The 18,972-nt window shown below is 37.7% G+C and overlaps 2 protein-coding genes across 3 annotated transcripts in view; one reads left to right on the plus strand and one right to left on the minus strand.

Moving 5' to 3' along the window:
- LOC143302899 (uncharacterized) overlaps positions 1–18,926 on the plus strand; it is a 153,258-nt gene extending 134,332 nt beyond the window's left edge. Inside the window, exon 3 of the mRNA XM_076619814.1 lies at positions 18,837–18,926. Coding sequence (XP_076475929.1) covers positions 18,837–18,861 — 25 coding nt within the window. The 3' untranslated portion in view covers positions 18,862–18,926. The remainder of the gene's footprint in view (positions 1–18,836) is intronic.
- LOC117153276 (discoidin domain-containing receptor 2) overlaps positions 1–18,972 on the minus strand; it is a 140,829-nt gene that overhangs the window by 100,272 nt on the left and 21,585 nt on the right. The gene's annotated exons all lie outside the window — the stretch shown is intronic.

The raw sequence follows: 18,972 nt of genomic DNA on the forward strand, positions 1-18,972 counted from the left end.
CCGGTATTTAACTAAAACTCGGCAATATCGAGAGGAGGCATTAAAGTCCCGGTGATTTTAATCAACACCGTTCACGCTTTCAGTTAAAAGCGGCGAACGCTGATGTGTTTCCGCGTAAGTTGTCGGACGAGGCGAACGAACGCAATTATTTCCTCATTACCGTTGTTCGTGACACATTCGTGAAATACAAACTGCAAAGTTCTGCGTGGCTCGCGACACTTTCAAACAGCCAGGCAGATCTTTCCAATTTCACGAAAATAGCGTGTAATTCAGTTTACACACGAATCGATCCAGGCTTTGATATCTCGCCACTTACGCTTGGAAAGATGGTTGGAAAGCCTTTACGCGACCGCGAATTAGCGATTCGTTTCGACACGATAAACGTTTGGAATGCATGTACTCAGCCAGTAGAAGCTTGAACGTTAACAGTGTTTGCCACTTTTTTATGGTGTAATATTAGAGCGGTTTGGTATTATTCTTATCAGAGAAGCACGCAGCGCACGAGAGATATAAATTTCATCGTGAGCTCGAAACGAACGTTCCTACCTTGCAACTACCGATATGACAAATTCCTACGTTAGAAAACTTATAATTAAATCTTCCTTTGTTAAGAAAAAGAGGGAAACTTCAGCTTTGAAAATATATTCTTCCGGAACTTTTGCGATATTTCTACTTTTTTCCCATGTTTTAATGAAGGAGAAAGTTGGAAGAGCTATGACGTATATTCAAAAGTATCGCTAGTTTTAATGGAATGTTTCAAGGAGAAAATCTATACAATTTTTGATTTCATACTCTTTTATCATTTTCTTGGATTACGGTCTTAATTATACAATTGGAAAGTTTTCTAAAAAAGAATCTGACTTGTTAATTAAAATAAAATTGTTATTTGTTCTTCAAGAGTCATCGTAATTATCAGATCAGACGCGGTTAAGTGTAAAAACTTATCGAAATCATTTAGTATAATTCACATTTTGTTTAAAGAAATTTTATTTCAGACATATCCTTAATTATAAACGAATAGGAACATTACGAACACGAAGAATCCAAAAACTCGAACAATTCCTACGGGAATGAACTCCATCGAGTCTTTCGATCCTTTTGGTAATAATTCTAGCGTATAGTTAGAAAATTTCAAAATTCACAACATGTTGAAATCAGCATTGTTGAGGTTAACTGATAGGTATAAGTATTAGTGTATAGCGTATGCTGATCCAGATCCTCGCTCTTACAGTGTTGCGATACAATAGAAGAAGCTATGATAGGAAGCACGTTCATATATTTATAGCAAAGGACATGACCAAAAAGTTAACCTTGGTGTGTAGCTATTTCTAAAGGCTACAAGAAACAGCAATAGAAATCTACTTATAGCTCCTTTGTTTTTAGACCTTGTAATCCAAAACAAAATTTATACTCAAGGGCACAATAATATGGACTTCTTCCTATTTAGAATTTTTTGTTTCACTAAATTCTATTCTCTTCGTAACAGCGGTCTCCAGGTCGCGGATATACAAAAGAAAAGATGTAAAGTTTTTCTTGAAGTAATTACTTCAACAAGTATTATGAAACATGATGTGCATCTTGATATATCTTCCGCAATAAGAATTAAGCTCAACAACTTCGTGAATTGAATACAATTCCTTTATATAATACAGATTCATTTACAGTGATTGCGTAATACGATGAATATCTTGTCACTGAATAGACTAAAACGTATTAAACAAAAATCAAAGAAACTGGGCTACTCTTTCTTTTTGCTGGGAAAAAGTGCGAACAAAGACAAGGATCATTTTTATTACGAATCTTTCGGTTACTCTTCAAAGAAGAATTAAATCTCAATCGCATAAAATAAAAAAGAAAAGGAAGAGAGAAAAGAGGGAAGACACCTTTTGGTGTGACTTTAAATCAACCCTCGTAAAGCTATCAGAGGAACCGCGAGGAGAAGTCGTGCAGAAACGAGGCGTCAGGTTCGTCCGGAGCGATTAGAAGCGTTCAACTAGGGATTAGGGTGTTCGGGGGTTGGCGGAGGGGCCTTTTTCCGGTGGCCCACTTTTTACGGCAATACAAACACAAGCGGCGGCAGTTCGTGGGGATCGCAGGATCAAAGGGTCCTTCAGCACCCTCGTTCCCCTATAACCACCAGGCTAGGCGGTTAACTCGAAGGGGTAGGGGTGGCGGTGGTCTGCCGCTGCCGACGCTGGCGTAACCACCGCCATCGCGCCACCAGTAAATTATGTAGCATAATGGCGGGACAGAGAGAAGGAGAGAGCCCTTCCTAGTTTCGAACGAAAGAACGAACAAGAGGGAATAGAAGATACAGAGAGAAAGAGAGAGAGAGAGAGAGAGAGAAAGGGAATGGGGAGGAACGTAGTGGCTCTGAACGTTTAGAAAAGGGGGTAAGGGATACCTTTCTCTGCTTCATTCGTCAATGTCACGACCTATCTGGCCCCGTCCTTTTCCGAACCACCGCCTTGGTAGTTTAATCGAGCTCACTAATTTGCCTCTATTTATTTTTTCCCGACTTTTGTTTCTGTAAATGTACCGTGAATTAAAATGTAGCGGCGGCGCGCCAGCGATTCGTTGTCACGTCGCGATAGCGGGCGAAATAGAACCGCGAGACGTTCGTTTATCAAGTAATAAATAGACATTTCGCTTCAGTGTTGGAGAAGAAAAATTCTTTCGTGCAGAATAAGTTACTTATATATTATATGTAGCTGTTGCAAGAGTTATACTAAATTGAATTGAATTCGGGGAACTTGTTAGTTTCACTTACTATAACAGTGTTAAGGACGCCAAGCACATTTCGTGAGAAAGCTGGTTCAAGAAGATCAAAAGAAAGGAAAACATCGGTTCCTGTTAACCAAAAGTAATTGATTTAGCCTTCAATAGCGCACTATGGTATATACATACGTGAACTAAACAACAACGTAATTTATATATAAACAATATTATATTTGCTGTTACATTTATCTGTATAAAATATATCTTTTTCAGCTTAGAGGAAAATAACTATAATAACTTTGAAAATTCTCAGGATACAATCACCAACAACTTTCAGTGTACTTCTACACTGAAACTTTCTAGAATCAAAGGTTTTATTCCGAAAAGAAACATTTAAACTTATTTACACAGTAACGTTCTTTCCTTTTTCATTCTCTATCGGTAAAAACAACACAGGGAACAATTTCTGCCTTATCATTGCCACTGCAACTGCGCCAGTGAGATACAAAAGACTAAAAGAAACTAATTAAAACAAACAAGTTTAGAAGATACCTTGCAAAACCTAATGTCACTTTCCAATATTCCCGTTGGATCGACGTTTTCGACATTTCTGTTCTCGGAGGGTTAATTAACCCCCTCGCGTTTTCATCGGAATGGCGAGCCGGTGGATTGATTTATGGACCCGGTCCGCGATTTCTCCGGAGCTACACATCCGTGCGCAACATATAAATCGAGCGCGATGATAGGGCCGCGAAAAATACGGCCTCTTTTCGAACGCGAAAGTCAATAAATATTATCCGAGTGCCGTTGCCACGGACTGTAGTTAATTTTGCGGTGGATAGAAAATGCGACAGGGACGGAGCAGGTCGCGAAAGAAAGCGAGAGAGTCACAAAAGGGCGACAGGGATACCTCTTCCTGCTTCATTCGTCAATGTCAGATGCGCCCGAGCTCGAAAGAGCTCACCTTCCATGGTCTGTACGAAACTCGCTAATACGAACCTGTTTACCTTTATCCAACCGCGTTTTTCCGCTCGACTTTCTATTCCTCGACACGCTCTCCGCCCTCTATTAATTCCATGTTCTTTTTCTCGAAGGGTGCGCGGTATCGATTGCCCCGCTTCGTTTCAGCCTGAGTTTCGTTGCGAGAACCTTGCCTGTTATTTTTCTCGTGACCTTCCCGATGATTTATGCCATCCGGTTCTAGTTTGACGAAGCGACGCACGAACAGGCTCGACCTTGCACGGTAACGCGATGTAAAATGACTTTTCAGTCTTAATTATTAATTCGTTGATTCAAGAAATTGGCGGATACGAGACTCTTTTCTTTGAAGAAAAATAGGCTGAAATAGGAAATAGGTTATAAGTATGTCTACTTAAGTTGTTTCATAAATTGACCGCTTCGCAACCATCGTATCTCGAGGTACAATGTTGTTCGTAGGATGGCCATGGACGAAATATCTCCGTGCTTGTTTATTAGGGACGAGAGTTGTAATTACAGAAAAACAGGCTTACGAGATATCTCGTCCGTGGCGTCGTACGAACGATATTTTGCCGCGTCCTACAAACAGTATTGCGTCGCGAGATAACTCGTTCGTGGTCGCGAAACGGTTAACGCGCTGATGTTATTGGAGAAATGCAAGTTTCACTCGTAAAAAGACTGTGTAATATAGCAATGCCATAGTTTGAAGATAAGGAAATTTGTTGCACTTAAATTGTTTAACGTGGTTAATAAGCAAAGTTGAGAGTTTATTAGGGCAATACAAGTTGGATATGTAAAATAGGTGTATACTCTGATAGTGTTATGCTCTTAAGAGATATACTTTTATACTTAACGTTCTTACGAGAGCTGTTTCAACTCGTGAGTTTAATGTGTGAACTTTGGACTTTCGATTAAACATTTCGATTAAATACAAAGCAGTATCATTTAAACGAAGTTATGCATAACAATCCAACATTTCTCAACAGTTATTAAATACGATCGGTAGAAAACAATTTCATTAAACACAAACGAAAATGCTATTCGACTTCGATACACAGTATCTGAGAGGCCGGTGTTGTTTTTATAATTCACGTTTCCCTATTCCCTACACATACGGAAATATCATTCTACAAGTTTGTCGCGACACTCCCGCGGAATTACGGGACGAAGTCGATGGTCTCGAGAGCCACGAACGTCTCGAAGAATAAAACGCCTCGGTTGCCTTGCCGCCTGAGTAGGAGACAGAGGAAGTTTCTCGCAGCGGATAGTTGAATTTTACGTAGAATATCATTCGACCTCTCACGCACAGCAGCCGACTGTGCATCGTCGAGAATACAATTTCTGCTTGAATATTTCAAGTGTTTCTCCTTGATCTCAAAGGATCAACGTGCAATAAAAATATTAAACATTTACACACGATGTACTTGTTCATGTCGAACGTATTACAAATAACGGGTTCTTTAAAGTATCCTTTTATGATTATTTCTTAACGTGTTCTCTTCATAGCCATATTTTTCATTATGTCGATAACACGATGTTTCTTATAATTATTATATTTTGCATCTTTTTCAATGCAATCACGATTTTCTAAAAACACGACTTTAGACTTTTCTTCTTTTTTATCTATATATTTTATATTATATATTTTATAGTAGACTTGCTTGAAACCCAATATCCCGTGATATCAGCTGCTTCTATTAATATAGTCATGATTGCATATTTTGAATGCTTATATATTTATGAGAAATTTGAACGTGTAAAAATTATGATAAAATATACAATATAGAATAGAGAATAGAGGTAATACGAAAAAATCTACATATATACAAAGTAATATCTATTTAATGGAACTCTACCCAAATTATATTTACCTTTTTAATTTAACAAAAAATTCGAATCTACATAAAAATCCTTATTCTTTATCACGACTTTTTACTACCAAAAAGACTATCCGTTTAAAATAGAAAATTCTCAAGTTTCTCTTTTTATTAACACGGTTATCATCGATCATTTGTTGTAAATTAGATTCGCTCGAAATTCGATACTTTCTCTTTTATTCGCAGTAACAACGTTTCTTCGAGCGAAAGGCGAATGTGTTCAAAATGGAATAGCGTGCGTAAACGCGCGTGATTACTATCGAATGAAATTCGTGCTCGAACGCGGGAATTCGTGTTCCCCGTTTCCTCAATTTGATCGGTATGAGCAGATAAAACCGACTGTGACACCGCGGACCCGGGAGCAACGCGATTCGCTGGAAATATTTGGTGTTCGCGCGAGTATAAAATGTCAAGGGAACGTTCACAATTCGTACCCGGCCACTAATAACGTATTCCCTCGAATTTAGCTAGGTTTCACCGCCATTCGAAAATCGGCCCTCTGATTTTGCGCCGAACAGGGAAACAAAGGGAAATAGAACCGTCGTTCGCCGTGAAAGATGGGCGGTTTAGTCAAAAAGCAATTCGCGGTGCGTGGTTCTAGAACGGATTGTGCCGTTGTTTCTGTGAAATAGGGGAGTTTTCCACAAGAATACAAAGTATTTTTGTGGATAAACCATTAACTTTGCCAGTATAAAACCGTATATTATCCTAGATATCATAAACGTTTTTATAATTTACCTGTCAAATGACACACGATGGTAAGTCCGAGCAATTTTCATTTAAATTACGCGTTAGGTTATGTAGTTTATGCATAATTGTAACTTACAAGTACAGATTACAGTTTTGTGTTGGATTTACTAGAACGTTGACGTATCTAAAATATCGCCGCTTTTGAATCTGAAAATATGAGCTGAAAAAATCATTTACGTACTAGAATACGATTGTTATGATTATCTAATGATATTGTCAATGTAATAGTAACAATATTACAATTCAAGATATGGCTTGAATCTAAAAGTTGTTAGCTGTTAATGTAATTAATAATTTTCTACTTTTTGTTTTGTAAAACTTTGAAAAACTGTAGGTTTTTTAATTATGACGCTCTTCTAGTAAATCGACGATGTTTTTCATTTCACTGTGTTAGTTAAGGATGAAACAAGGAAGCATAGTAAATTCAATGCACTGTATGGATTCAAACAATTCAAGACGTTACATGACTTGATACGAATGCCATGAAGTTAATATCAGCAATTGAGCGCGGCATGAATAGGACGAACGAACTTGAGTCGCTAATGGAACGTAACTGAAGACCACAATGAACGCAAATGGAACGTTCACCCATCCCCTGTCCTCTCTATACCCCAGAATTGACCTCTAAAGATGATTCAATGACGATGGAAATCATTCAGTCTCCTCTTACATCTTCTTTTGTACAGTGCAGAGGTCTTAGACCATCTGCCAAACGTTTTATCTTCATGAGTGAGCGTAAGAGTTCCCTCTATTACTTTCATTCGTTATAATTTGTGCATAGGAACTATCTTCTCTTCACTTATTACTTTATTACTAGAGAGCCTTCCAGATTAGAGGACTTTCAATGTTTTAAGAAAATCTTTCATGTCAATAACGATTCTCTCATATCCTTTCTCTAAGCTTAAGAAATTACCTAACGATAAAGAAATAGAGTTCGAAGAAAATAAAGGACCGGAGATTGTTAAAGTTCAACTCAACCATATTCTAATGCAATTTATTTACCATTTATGAAATATTTCATAACGAAGTATTGTGATGAACAATACAATACCAATATTCAAAGTTTCAGCCGGAGAATTGAGCCTAATTATAAAGTCTTGCAATGTCCTCACGACTATACACAATTTTTCCCATCTCGATTTTGTTCGAATCTTCCACTAGCGGATTTATCGCGAACACCGATGCGCGGTTTAATCATTGATCAATTAAAATTTCTCATAAAGCATTGCTCGACGATAAAGCTCTAATTAATAATTCCCCTTTTTCGAATGGGTTCATTTAGCTAAAAATCACCGCGGTGATCTCGGATGCTTTTTCTCGATGCGATTCATTAATTATGCTTGTACGCCGTTGGACGCGTTCCTCCGCTACTCTTTTTAATTACATGCGAAAATTTTGGTGGCCATTTTCGGTTCACGTGCATGGACGCGTTCCTCGCGCATCGGCGCGAGTCCGTGATTAATTTCGCGAATGAAATTTCTACGTGTCGAGGTGGTAAGCGGGCGCGGGTCGGCCCCGAGATCACGCGTGCATCACAACGCCACTTACACCGAAGAATTTCGTGTGGAAGGGTTAATTTGTTTCCCATTTAAACAGCCTCTGCCTTTATTGAGCTCAACGTGGTTTCTTCCTCCTAGATTTATAACAGTTTTGCACGTCGACTCAGTTGTGCTACGGCAAATACAATTTCTGGTCAGGAGGGTGAATTTCGCAACGTAGTGAATCTCTGTTCTGTTGCATCGTGTTTCTGAACGTGGTAGAATAGCCTCGAATGTGGTCGTAGTGCTTACCCTCGTGCTTATTCGTTGAAGAATCTGCACGATTACGGTTTGTTTGAGAAGATACGCGCGTTTCTTTATAGGCTTTTTTATACATGATGATTACGTGATGATTTTATTGTGCATATATGAAAATAGTTATAAAGGGAATTTAAGAGCACAGCATTTGGTGAAATATTTTATTGCACAATGAAAATATACTCGTTTATTTTTAAAGGAACAAGTGGAAATATTTCTAGGCAATATGTATGCGACTTCAGATGTTTTCACATACCTAAACGCATAATATGTATGTGTCGTTTTAAGGATACTGACATATATATTTCACTTTTCTTTAATTTAATATAATTTCAAAAGGTATAATGAATATTATAGTAAATAAAAAATATTTTCAAGTATCTACACATAAAAAATCTTTCTTCATAAATAGTTAATTTTGTAATCACATATGTGTACATTATTTTTCTCAAAAGAATTGAAAACAATTATTTTCTTTCGCCCCTAATAAACTTGTCTCTGAAGATAGTCATTTATTATTAACTAAAATTCAACCTACATATGCAGGTACGTTATTCAATCCGCAGAATTTTACAGCTTTATCTATATTACTCTAACCGGTTACGCTTTCACGAGATCGTTTGCTTTTCCGCTCACGTTCCTTTCCCACTCCGACCGTCCTTCTTGTCCTCCCACTTTTTTCAACTCTTTTCCCCGCGTAATTAATTAAAAGAGTAATATCAGTAAGTATGAGGGAGTCACGCGGTTGGTTCTGTGCGTTTACACGAACGTAATCAGCGAATATCCATAGGAACGAGCTAAACGGCAAATTTCTTCTATGCTGCATGCAACACCGTTATATATACAGGGTGAGTTATAATTCATGGTATGTGTAGTGTTTGGAAAATGTTATGGCTTAAAAATAAATTGAAACGACATAATAGCCGTATATCATATAAAGATTTATATTCTAAAAATAAAATAGATAAAAAAAGAATTCGAAATTTATATCAATATATGTCTAACATGCGACCACTATAATAACTCATAAGTGGTTGGTTATCTGTCCTGGTAATCACGATTGCGATTGTTATATACGTATATGATCTTATTAACGCGCCAAAATTTATTGAAATCAATGAGAATGAAATCCGAGACTTCCTTCGTTAAATGATACAATGCCGCGATACAATGCATCCGTAATTTCCTATAATAAATAAATTCTTACACTACACCAAATGCGAAAACATTTCCATTTGTGATTTTTAGCAAAAGTATGTCCTCATATTCAATTATAATAATATTCGAAGTTATTTTTCTGGAAAATTAAACTTTCTGTAGCAAAAACTTGTTTTATAATCTCATCCTTTTTGATCCGTAGAACCTCGCTCGTCCCACTTATACCACGAATTACGATCCACCCTGTATAATCCGTATCTATCTACGTACATACGTGGGTGCGTGTAGAGCGAGAGATAAACAAACAGCGGGAGTCAGCTGCGAGCGCGGAAAATAAATTTTCCAATATTATTTTCGCGTTCGTTCGCGTTTTTTCGGAATTATTGCACTCAGCCCCCTGCCCACCCCCTAGCCGTTCCGTTACTCTTTTTCCATTTTTTCCCAGTTTCTCTTCCGTTCCCGTTTTTTTCTTCGGGCTCGTAACTCCCAGAAAATCGCGCTCGCTATTAGAAAGCTCGGTCAGCGATGGTTTTCCCTCTTCAAATGTATTTCTTGGGATTTTTAACGCACGATTTACTAAATTGTTTCCGGTTCTTGTTGCCGAACCAACCTATAAGTTTCACTGCACACGCTGCCGATTATGCCGTTACGAGCTCATTAATTTTTCCTTCCTTATTTTACCAGACATCATCCACTGCACTCGTTTCTGCCTTTTTTTTTCCAAACGTGCCTTTTCTTACTCGTATAATTAATTCCTGTTATTACCTCGATAATCCCGTATACGACACGATAACGGTGGGATAAAATATTTGTTCAACGAACAGAATGTTCGTCGTAATTTTCGCGTCGTATATAGTACCGTGTTTCGCACAACTTATTATATTCAATAACTAACTGCCGGACAAAGGTTATCGTTTTATGAATTTAATTATGCTTCTTCCTTTCATTGAATTGTGCTCTCTCTGGGAATGGAGTTCACTTTTTTAAAAGTGAATTGAATCAGGGATGGAAAGTATATTATACTCATATGTTCATTGAAATATCGTAGAATAATATTGTAGAATGATATTATAGAATAATATTACAATATCGTAGAATAATATCCTGCCATCTTTGTAATCTGCGTTATGGAAACTAGAGGAGGATATTTAGACATTTATGGAAAATTTAAAGATGCAAGAATGCTCAACATGCATCGCATGTAACGTGTATTTAATGTATGCTTTAAAAAATATTTAAGCAGTAAAATTTCTACAATATATTTCATAAATAAAAAGACCGGTATATAGCACGATGAAGTTGCAAATAAAGACAGAATATTAATTATGATGCAAGGGAAAAGAGCGGATTTGGTGGTAATAAACTAGGGTAGTCGCGCTTGGTTTCAGAATTTTTTTCGCCAAAAAGTTGTTCACTCAACTTGTTGGCTTTTTTCTTCCATGAGAAAGACTGCTATTGGGGGCTTCTTACTAGGAAATATTCTGTCATTCTGCTGCCACTGATGGATAGAAATTGGGGTTTCACATTCGGCGAAAAATATTAATCGTTCCTGACTATAATGTGGAAACATGCGTAAGGGGAAAAGGAAATAGTCACAACCAGATACTTGGCACGAGCTGCGCCACTTTTGACGTAAACTAATGGTCCCGGTGGTAATCGAACTGCGAAACCAAAATTACTGTATTTTGTTTTGCCTTTCACCCCATATAATCGTATTATTTGAGAGATATTTCGTTGTTATTATGACAAGTTTCAAGGAGAATATGATTTTGATATTATTAATATATATAGACGAATGTATGTAAAAATGTATATAAGACAATTACATAAAACGATCATGATGAGACGCAGTCACGTTCATATTGAAACTGAAAGTACTCACTTAGAGCAATTTCTAACATTTACAACACAAAACAGGATATAACTGGAAAACAAGATTATATTAGTCGCATAACACAGTATATCTGTATCTTTAAAAGACGTATGAGTTACGTTTGCTATTTTGGTGTCTTGAATCTATCTCTGCAGTATCTACTTCCTATATACAACAAGACACCCTGTATTTTCATTCGATAACGATCGATTATCGGATACAATGGAGCTCGCAATTAAAATTCATTTGTGTACATCTCTAGTCTGTGGACATAAGACAACACGAATTAGTCAACTTTACCGTTGCACAGAACTTAAGATTTCTCTAAATCAGGTGGCGGATAGAGTGGAGCACAAATTCTATTTGAAGCAAAGAAGAAAGGAGCGCAGTAACAAATTTCACGACGAATGACTGAACGACGAATCGAGTTTAAAGTTTCTACGAGTCCTCCCTACGAATGTTAAGTGCGTCTAACTAGCGTTTAACTCCCGGAAGGCGCGATGGCTCTTCCTTCCGCCAGATTAGAGCTGTCACGAAGCATTGAATTAGCGCCCCGTCAGTTTCCGTGTTACGTGTTTCGCGGCTGGTAAATACCACGGCTGTGTCCCGTTGTCGCGAGTTACCACCCTCTTTCGCCCCTTCAGCGACCGACGAAATTCCTGGATGTCGTCACAGTCAGCTACCTTTTAATTGAGACGCACCTGTACGAAACTTCCGATTACAGTGATGTAAACTCACGCCGACTCCTTCCTTGTTACGTACTGCCGACCACCCTTACGTATTCAATTACCGTGTCTTCCATAGTTCAAACGTTCACGTTCGAAATCAAAAGGTTCAAAGGTCCCGACTAACTAAAGGGACTTGATACCGAACCGTTGAATTACGAGTATACCTCGATAATCTTAGTTAGTGAAGATAGTTAACTTCGATGAGCCGAAGTTATCGGGTAACTTTGAAATTTTCAGTGGTCAATTTAAAAAGAACAGACTTCCTCGAAATTCAGTCTTTCCTCTCAAGTACATATATCTATGATACGGACCTCTTGGAAGTTCCTCAATTTCTGTAATACGAGTCGTCGAGAAATCTCACAATTTCATTAGACTGGCGAAGGATTAATGTTCAATTTCCAAGAATTGAATAATTTATTTCCAGCAGTAAATTTCAAATAATAACGTTTATAACATCGTCACTTTTTGTCTACTTTCCAGCGTGTATGTTTTTCGCTTGCACCCTATAGTATATATGTCTCACCTCCTTTCAATAATATGAAAACTTTTCAAAAGCATGTTGTTCAAAAATATTGATGCTAGATAGAACGTTTGTTATGTTTCGTGACCGATAGAGATGCAGTGAAACAAGCTTTGCTGTTTCCAGCAAAGTGTCGCGGCTGACACATTTTGTTGCAGTCGATATTGTATACAAGTTCGTACGATGTTTGAACATCATGCGCGTATTGAAAGTAAAAAGCTTGCAGGGATATTTTAAATCCATCTCTCGAATAATTGCTTTCGACTCGAATCACTTGTGTCGATATTTTTAACGCCACTAGAATTCAGGCGGCCGAATATCGAGTTTAAAGTTGTGACGGATCGCCTTACTCGTCCATGGGAACTCCAAGTTTCAGCTAGACAGCGCTTAATTCGACGTCGTTCCGTTACCTCGACGCCTATCGTCGTTCAGCCAGTTTTCCAGTCGCGTCGCGCCTTGGATCAACTCCAATTATCGACTTTTATTTCGTGCCTTAAAATAACAATTGCTCGTCGTTCTTCGTTTACCGAAGCTCCGAGGACGAGGTTCTTTTTCTCTTTAATCCCCTGAGAATCCTATTAAAATTTACATGACTTACATACGCCGACTGTATCAAACGTAAATCTTCCTATTCCTTTCTTTCCTTTCTTCTGTTTTTTTCTCTCTTTTCTTGCTGTTTTGCGCAGTGACGTTAACGAGAGATCCGTTCGCGAAATAATTTAACGATCTAAAACTAATTTTATATCGGCGACCTACTTCCCTCGTGAAAACCGTTTCCCTCCGAGCATTTTCAGTGCGTCGAATAAGAATGAATTTTACGACAGGGGTAACGTTGCCCCGCCATTTTTGAGAATACCTAATGATATCAGCTTCCACGGCACGAGTTATTGTAGTTTATGGCAGGAACCGTTCCGAGATTTAATAAGATTCTTTATGGCTCCTCGAGGTCAACGACGATTGACTTATGGCCTCGAACATGAAAGTTTACGAGGTAGATCAGAATTTCTAATGCGGAATAGTGGGACAGAGTATTAAGATACTTTCTACGAGCAATTTGAAAATTTGTAATACGTACAATATCTGTGTGCGTTTCTAACTCTTATTTAACATCGTGCCTATAGATCAGAATGGAAAAAATCGAAGCTCCGTAAAGTTAACATTTTTGTAATTTTATATGAACAACACCATACCTTAATTTTTTGAATAATTTTAATAGTTAATCAGATACACGCACCCATAAATTTTATCTAACTTCATAAGGCGAGATAAACAGTACATCGTATTTCTTAAATCATTTCGAAACTGTTGAGGTTGACTGATAGAGGAACGACTGGATGAATTTGTAACAGAAAAATATATTGAAATAAATAAAGGTATAAGTATAATGTATGCTGATCCAGATCCTTACTCTTATAGTGTTACAATATGTAGCAAAAGACATTACCAAAAAAGTTAACCTTGTAGCTCTAGCTGAAGGCAACAAGTAACAGCAACAGAAATCTACTTATAGCTCTTTTATTTCTATACCTTGTAACCCAAAACAAAATTTATACTCAAGGGCACAATAATATGGACTTCTCTCTATTTAGAATTTTTTGTTTCACTAAATTCTGTTCTCTTAGTAATAGCGGTAATTCAGGTCACGGGTATACAAAAGAACAGGTGTAGAGTTTTTCTTGAAGTAATTAATTCAACAGAAACCAACAAAATTATGACTTAAACCCTCCGTAATCTCACATACACCACGTCATATCTTATTTTGAAAAAGATTTATAGCATATATCCCTAAATGAAAAAATAATTGATTTAACATGGAATGATCTTAAGACGCTGTTTTAAATAATCTTAGGAATTTAGATATCGAATTACACTCAGGGATTTAACAAACGATTGATTATTTTCTATTCAAAAAGTTGTTCGCGAGGAATCTTTTAACGCGTCTGAAAATTTTCGAATTCCTGAAGAACGTGACACGTATCCGGTTCTGTTTGACGTCAGATCAGCAGCCACGTGAAACATCGAATTAGCTACACATCATTTTGCGCATTAAGCCGATCGTTCGCAGACGCAAATATACGTTTAGACGATGTGTACACGCACGCCTACATGTACACACACTGCAAACCAACTACAGTACGTCCAGCTGCAACCGCACGTCACGATCGCACAACGCGTTTACGTTCCGAGATTTTACAAGCAATTAGGTTGTCGTATCTTTCGGGAGGGAAAGCGGTGACGTTTGTTTCGTGTGTTCGACTCTTTTCACTCCCCTCCCTCTACTCTCCCCTATGACTATTTCTTTCCCTTTTTTTCTATTGCCAACCATTCCCACAACGGTTTAACAATTTATCGAAAGCCGTAAACCGTGAAATAGATCGTCGGTCTTCTAGAAAATTGCTACTACGGTGTATTCGATTGAAAGTTTTGTTTACATGCGTATCGTGAAATCTGTTTGTTCGAGGAACATGTTTCGCCGCACAATGTCGGCCGTTTGACACGCGCGAAAATCCTGTCGAGGAAATTGAACAAATCTCGACGGTGTGCAGCGTGCGGGGGAGGAAAAAAATTGAAATCGGCCAACTACGCGCACCTCACGTTACAAAGGGGATTCGCGCGCACGTGACATTTTAAAAAACAATTTTTTATATATATATGTATATGTTTTTGGGAAATATCCGTATTCATTTAGAAAAAATATTCATGAAATTCGCGTGAAAATAGGTTGCACGTTTTTCTATACATATGTCTATGTCGATTAATTTACACGCCTCTGCTAATCGCAGGATTTTCATAAAATGATATTAGATACTACATCGTGATGAATAAGATTTTCTTTCTCTCTCTGTATTATTTGTTTTTATTCAAAACATTTTCTCTCATATTTTAAAAATATACATGTCAGCCCACGTTCCAATGAATGTCGGATGTGATATCATTACATACCTTTATTAAGTAGCATCGAAACGGGGATTTTGAAGACTAATTCGTATTAACGTATCAATATTTTCTTTGATTCTTCCATTTTCGTATTTGTTAGATACAAAATAAAAAAGAAATAAATAAACCTATGCTTCGGTTTATACGTAGAAGACTCATGAAAGAATTGTGCAGGGATTAGGATACAACTGCTCCCGTTAACGTAGAAATCCTGTCCGTCAACGTATATTGGAAAGGATCCATCTTGTTTGAGTCATAGTTCGTCTTCCAAAATCCCCGATATACCGAATAAAATCAGCCATTTACCTGTCATCACACGGTAACCTCGTTTGGTTCATCCCCTTTTTCCATCAAATTCATTCGGAACAATGGCCTCTTTTTAATCCGATGAAGCTAACTGAGTGTCGTACGGGGAACGGACGAAATAAACTGCACGGGATGCTTGATTTTACGAGCAATCGTATAAATGTACACAGCTAAAACGCGAAACCGATTAAGAGTAACACGCCTGAATCCGAGTATACTTCGATCGCCATTCGAGTTTACCGTTTGCGTAATTTTTTCTCCTTCTGTGTTATGTTCGTATACGATGCGCTACGTCTTTCTATATCTACATTTGTCATAGGATATTAGACATGTAATTATTATGAAATAAATGTAGAAAACTATAGCTCGAAATATTTTTTTCAATAAGACAAATTTTTGTCTTCGATTGATGTGATGCAAATTAGATCAATGATATCTAGATAATAAATACATGATTAATCGGTAAAGAGTTTGGCTGGCAATTGGCATTGCATGGCACGGATATTAAAAACAACTGATGAAACGTATAACGTTAGCAGGGAAAAGTAAAAATACACGAAAAAAGATTTATTCGTTTCAGTAGCAAAATTCATGATTAATATTTTATCTTTCAGAAATCAATAGACCGATCTCTGATTAATCTGAAGGATCAATTGCATTTTATCCTCGTTCAAAAGGTGTAGTATGTGGCACCCCACAGTCTATTTTTATCTAATCCTCACGCTTTATGCATCAACGTCCTCGATGTTTATATTTATTTCCAAAAGCGTTAAGAATAGAATAAAAAAGAATAAGAAATAGAAATAAATAGCGAATACGATATAACAAGATACCTAATACTCTTTCGTAGTACGAGAAAAAAAGCTGTTAATCTAGAGAAAATAAAAGACGCCAATTAATGATGCACGTCGAACATTGTGGAATAAAAGAGGAACGTGGGAAACACGGTTCTCTTTATGAACGGGGGTCATCGAATCGTATCCACAGACTCCCGTCCCAAGTCCACAGTTGATCGCGATTCGCCCTGGATCCAGCTTTCAGCCGCTCTTATCGCTTTATTCTCGATAGTAGAGAGACGCGGGGATCGATTCGACCGGACGATTGTGATTCTTTTCGCGGTTCAAGTTAGATATCAGTGCCGATAGAACAGCTGCCTGACTTCGTGCCGCGGCCTGATTGCACGCCAAAGATATCGGACCTATCTTCTTCTTCTACGGGTAGGAAACAGGAAAGATCGAACCAATCGAAGAAGACGATCACAGTGGAGGTGTTTCTCTATACGTGGCTCATTTCGGTGTTATTCGTTCAGGCGTTCGTTTACGCAATGTTTCCACCCTTTTATCTTCCAAGCTATTTTAGATTTCCATTAGAGGCGAGAGGGAAAATGATAAGATGGAAAATATTTAGACGAGGTTACATGATATTTCGATGACGATTATTAACCATTGATCTATTACAGGATATATAGGATATCCATTGGAAAGGATATTGGGAATTTTCGATGAAAGAGATACGATCTTTTGTGAAGGCTTCTTCGAGCTAAACATGTCATTGATCGATTGAAGTAATTCGACTTTGAGTTTGTGTTGAAATTCTTTGAACCCAACTAATCTGACTACGAGGGAATTATTTAATAGAAGATGGATAGCTAAAGTGGTTTATAGTTGAAGTTGGGTCAGTTTAAGGAACCGATGTTAGCAAGAACGAAATTAGAAATAATGTTACCCTATCGATTCAAGAAATAGTTGAGAAAGCGTCGATTTCACATAAAATTTCGAAGAATATTTGACACCGTGCAAAATGCCAAATTCACATTAGTAAAATTGTTTCCAGTTGCTTAGATTCAGCTTGACTAAACTATACGTAGCTTTAGAATCTTGTTTACTTTGTTTAACTAAAATGGAGTTTACAAATATGATATTAAAGTCACGTTTTCTACATACGTACTTCCATTTCAGAAAGTAGGTATACAGAAAATTCTTCGCCTCTACCAAAGGTGTACATGCACCAGCTGCCTGTTAGTAAGTGGCACACATTGAAATTTCCAAAACATATACTCGTTGCGCTTTACGCAACGGTGCGAACAATCCAGGGCGAATTTCAACGAAATCGCGTTTCTATGGAGCGCGACTCGGCTCCAGCCGCAATCTTAAAAGTAGTTTTCGCGCTGAGAAACGCAACGTCGTTTCCTTCCGCATCCTTCTCTCTGCCCTTTCAAATATTCTGAAAAGAAATCTCGCTAGCAGAAACCGGAGGGATATAACCCCGTCATCGAGCGTGCACCAGGCTCGCTTACTCGGTTGCAATTAAGAGGAAACGATCCCTAATGCGTTTACTCCCCGTCAACTCTTTAAAATTTGCATTTAAACATTTCATCCGTCGGATAAACCGTAGCTCAATGCACCTCAGCACGGGAAATACATAGAAATCTGAATTCCTCGAATAGTCCGCTCAAAGGGTCCGGTCAAAAAGGACGGAAAGCTCTTTTCACGGAGCAGAGTAATCCACTAACGGCTGATACCGTTTCAACAGCCACAAACCACGTATATATCTCTAGCAGTACTCTATTAAATGCAGTAACTCGTAAGACAGTTTTCGTACGAACGAGAGTCCCCTTTCTCTGTTGAAATTCAAAAAGGATAGCCCAGACGAACCAATGATCAATTCTGTCCCAGCTAAATCTAATTCTTTTTTTTTATCCTTATTATCGACACACGCTATTCGCTTTTATTCCTTCCTTTTGCCTCTTCCTTTAACCACTGCTTTGCATGTACAAGAAACAATAATTTTTTGAAAACCAATTTCTCTCGGCGAGGAAAATTTTCTATCCTTATCGCGCTTTTCTATCCTTATCTGGTTAGCGGGTCTTTTCAACCGAAATCTGTTTCGAGAAGCATATATGCAGAATACGGTAGAACGCGTTATTTTACTCGCGAAAATAAATAATAAACGTAAAGTGAAATTTTCTCGTGCGAAGCCTCGTTTCCGAGAAAATCGAATTCGAGAATTCATCGAATGCACGTGTACAGAAGTAACTCTGAACTATTACAAATATGTTCGAATTTTCTCGAAACGAGTCTTTAAACGAAGATGTTATATTCTAGATTTTTGACTTACTTTGCATATAAAATAAGCTCCCATCTGCAATGCACCGCGTGTCCTGCCACGCTCTGTACATAATTTACTGTTTTTCAGGAATACGTGGATCTTTTTAAAGTGACCAAGCGCAAGAGAGAAGAGCGAAAAGTAGCTTTGGAAGAATCAGTTGACAAGATTGCTTAAATAAATTTAACTTGAGCTCGAGATTGCTTCTTGACTTTGATTTGAGAAA

This window comes from Bombus vancouverensis, chromosome 1 (assembly GCF_051014615.1).
Source record: "Bombus vancouverensis nearcticus chromosome 1, iyBomVanc1_principal, whole genome shotgun sequence".
NCBI classification, from domain to species: Eukaryota; Metazoa; Arthropoda; class Insecta; order Hymenoptera; family Apidae; genus Bombus; species Bombus vancouverensis.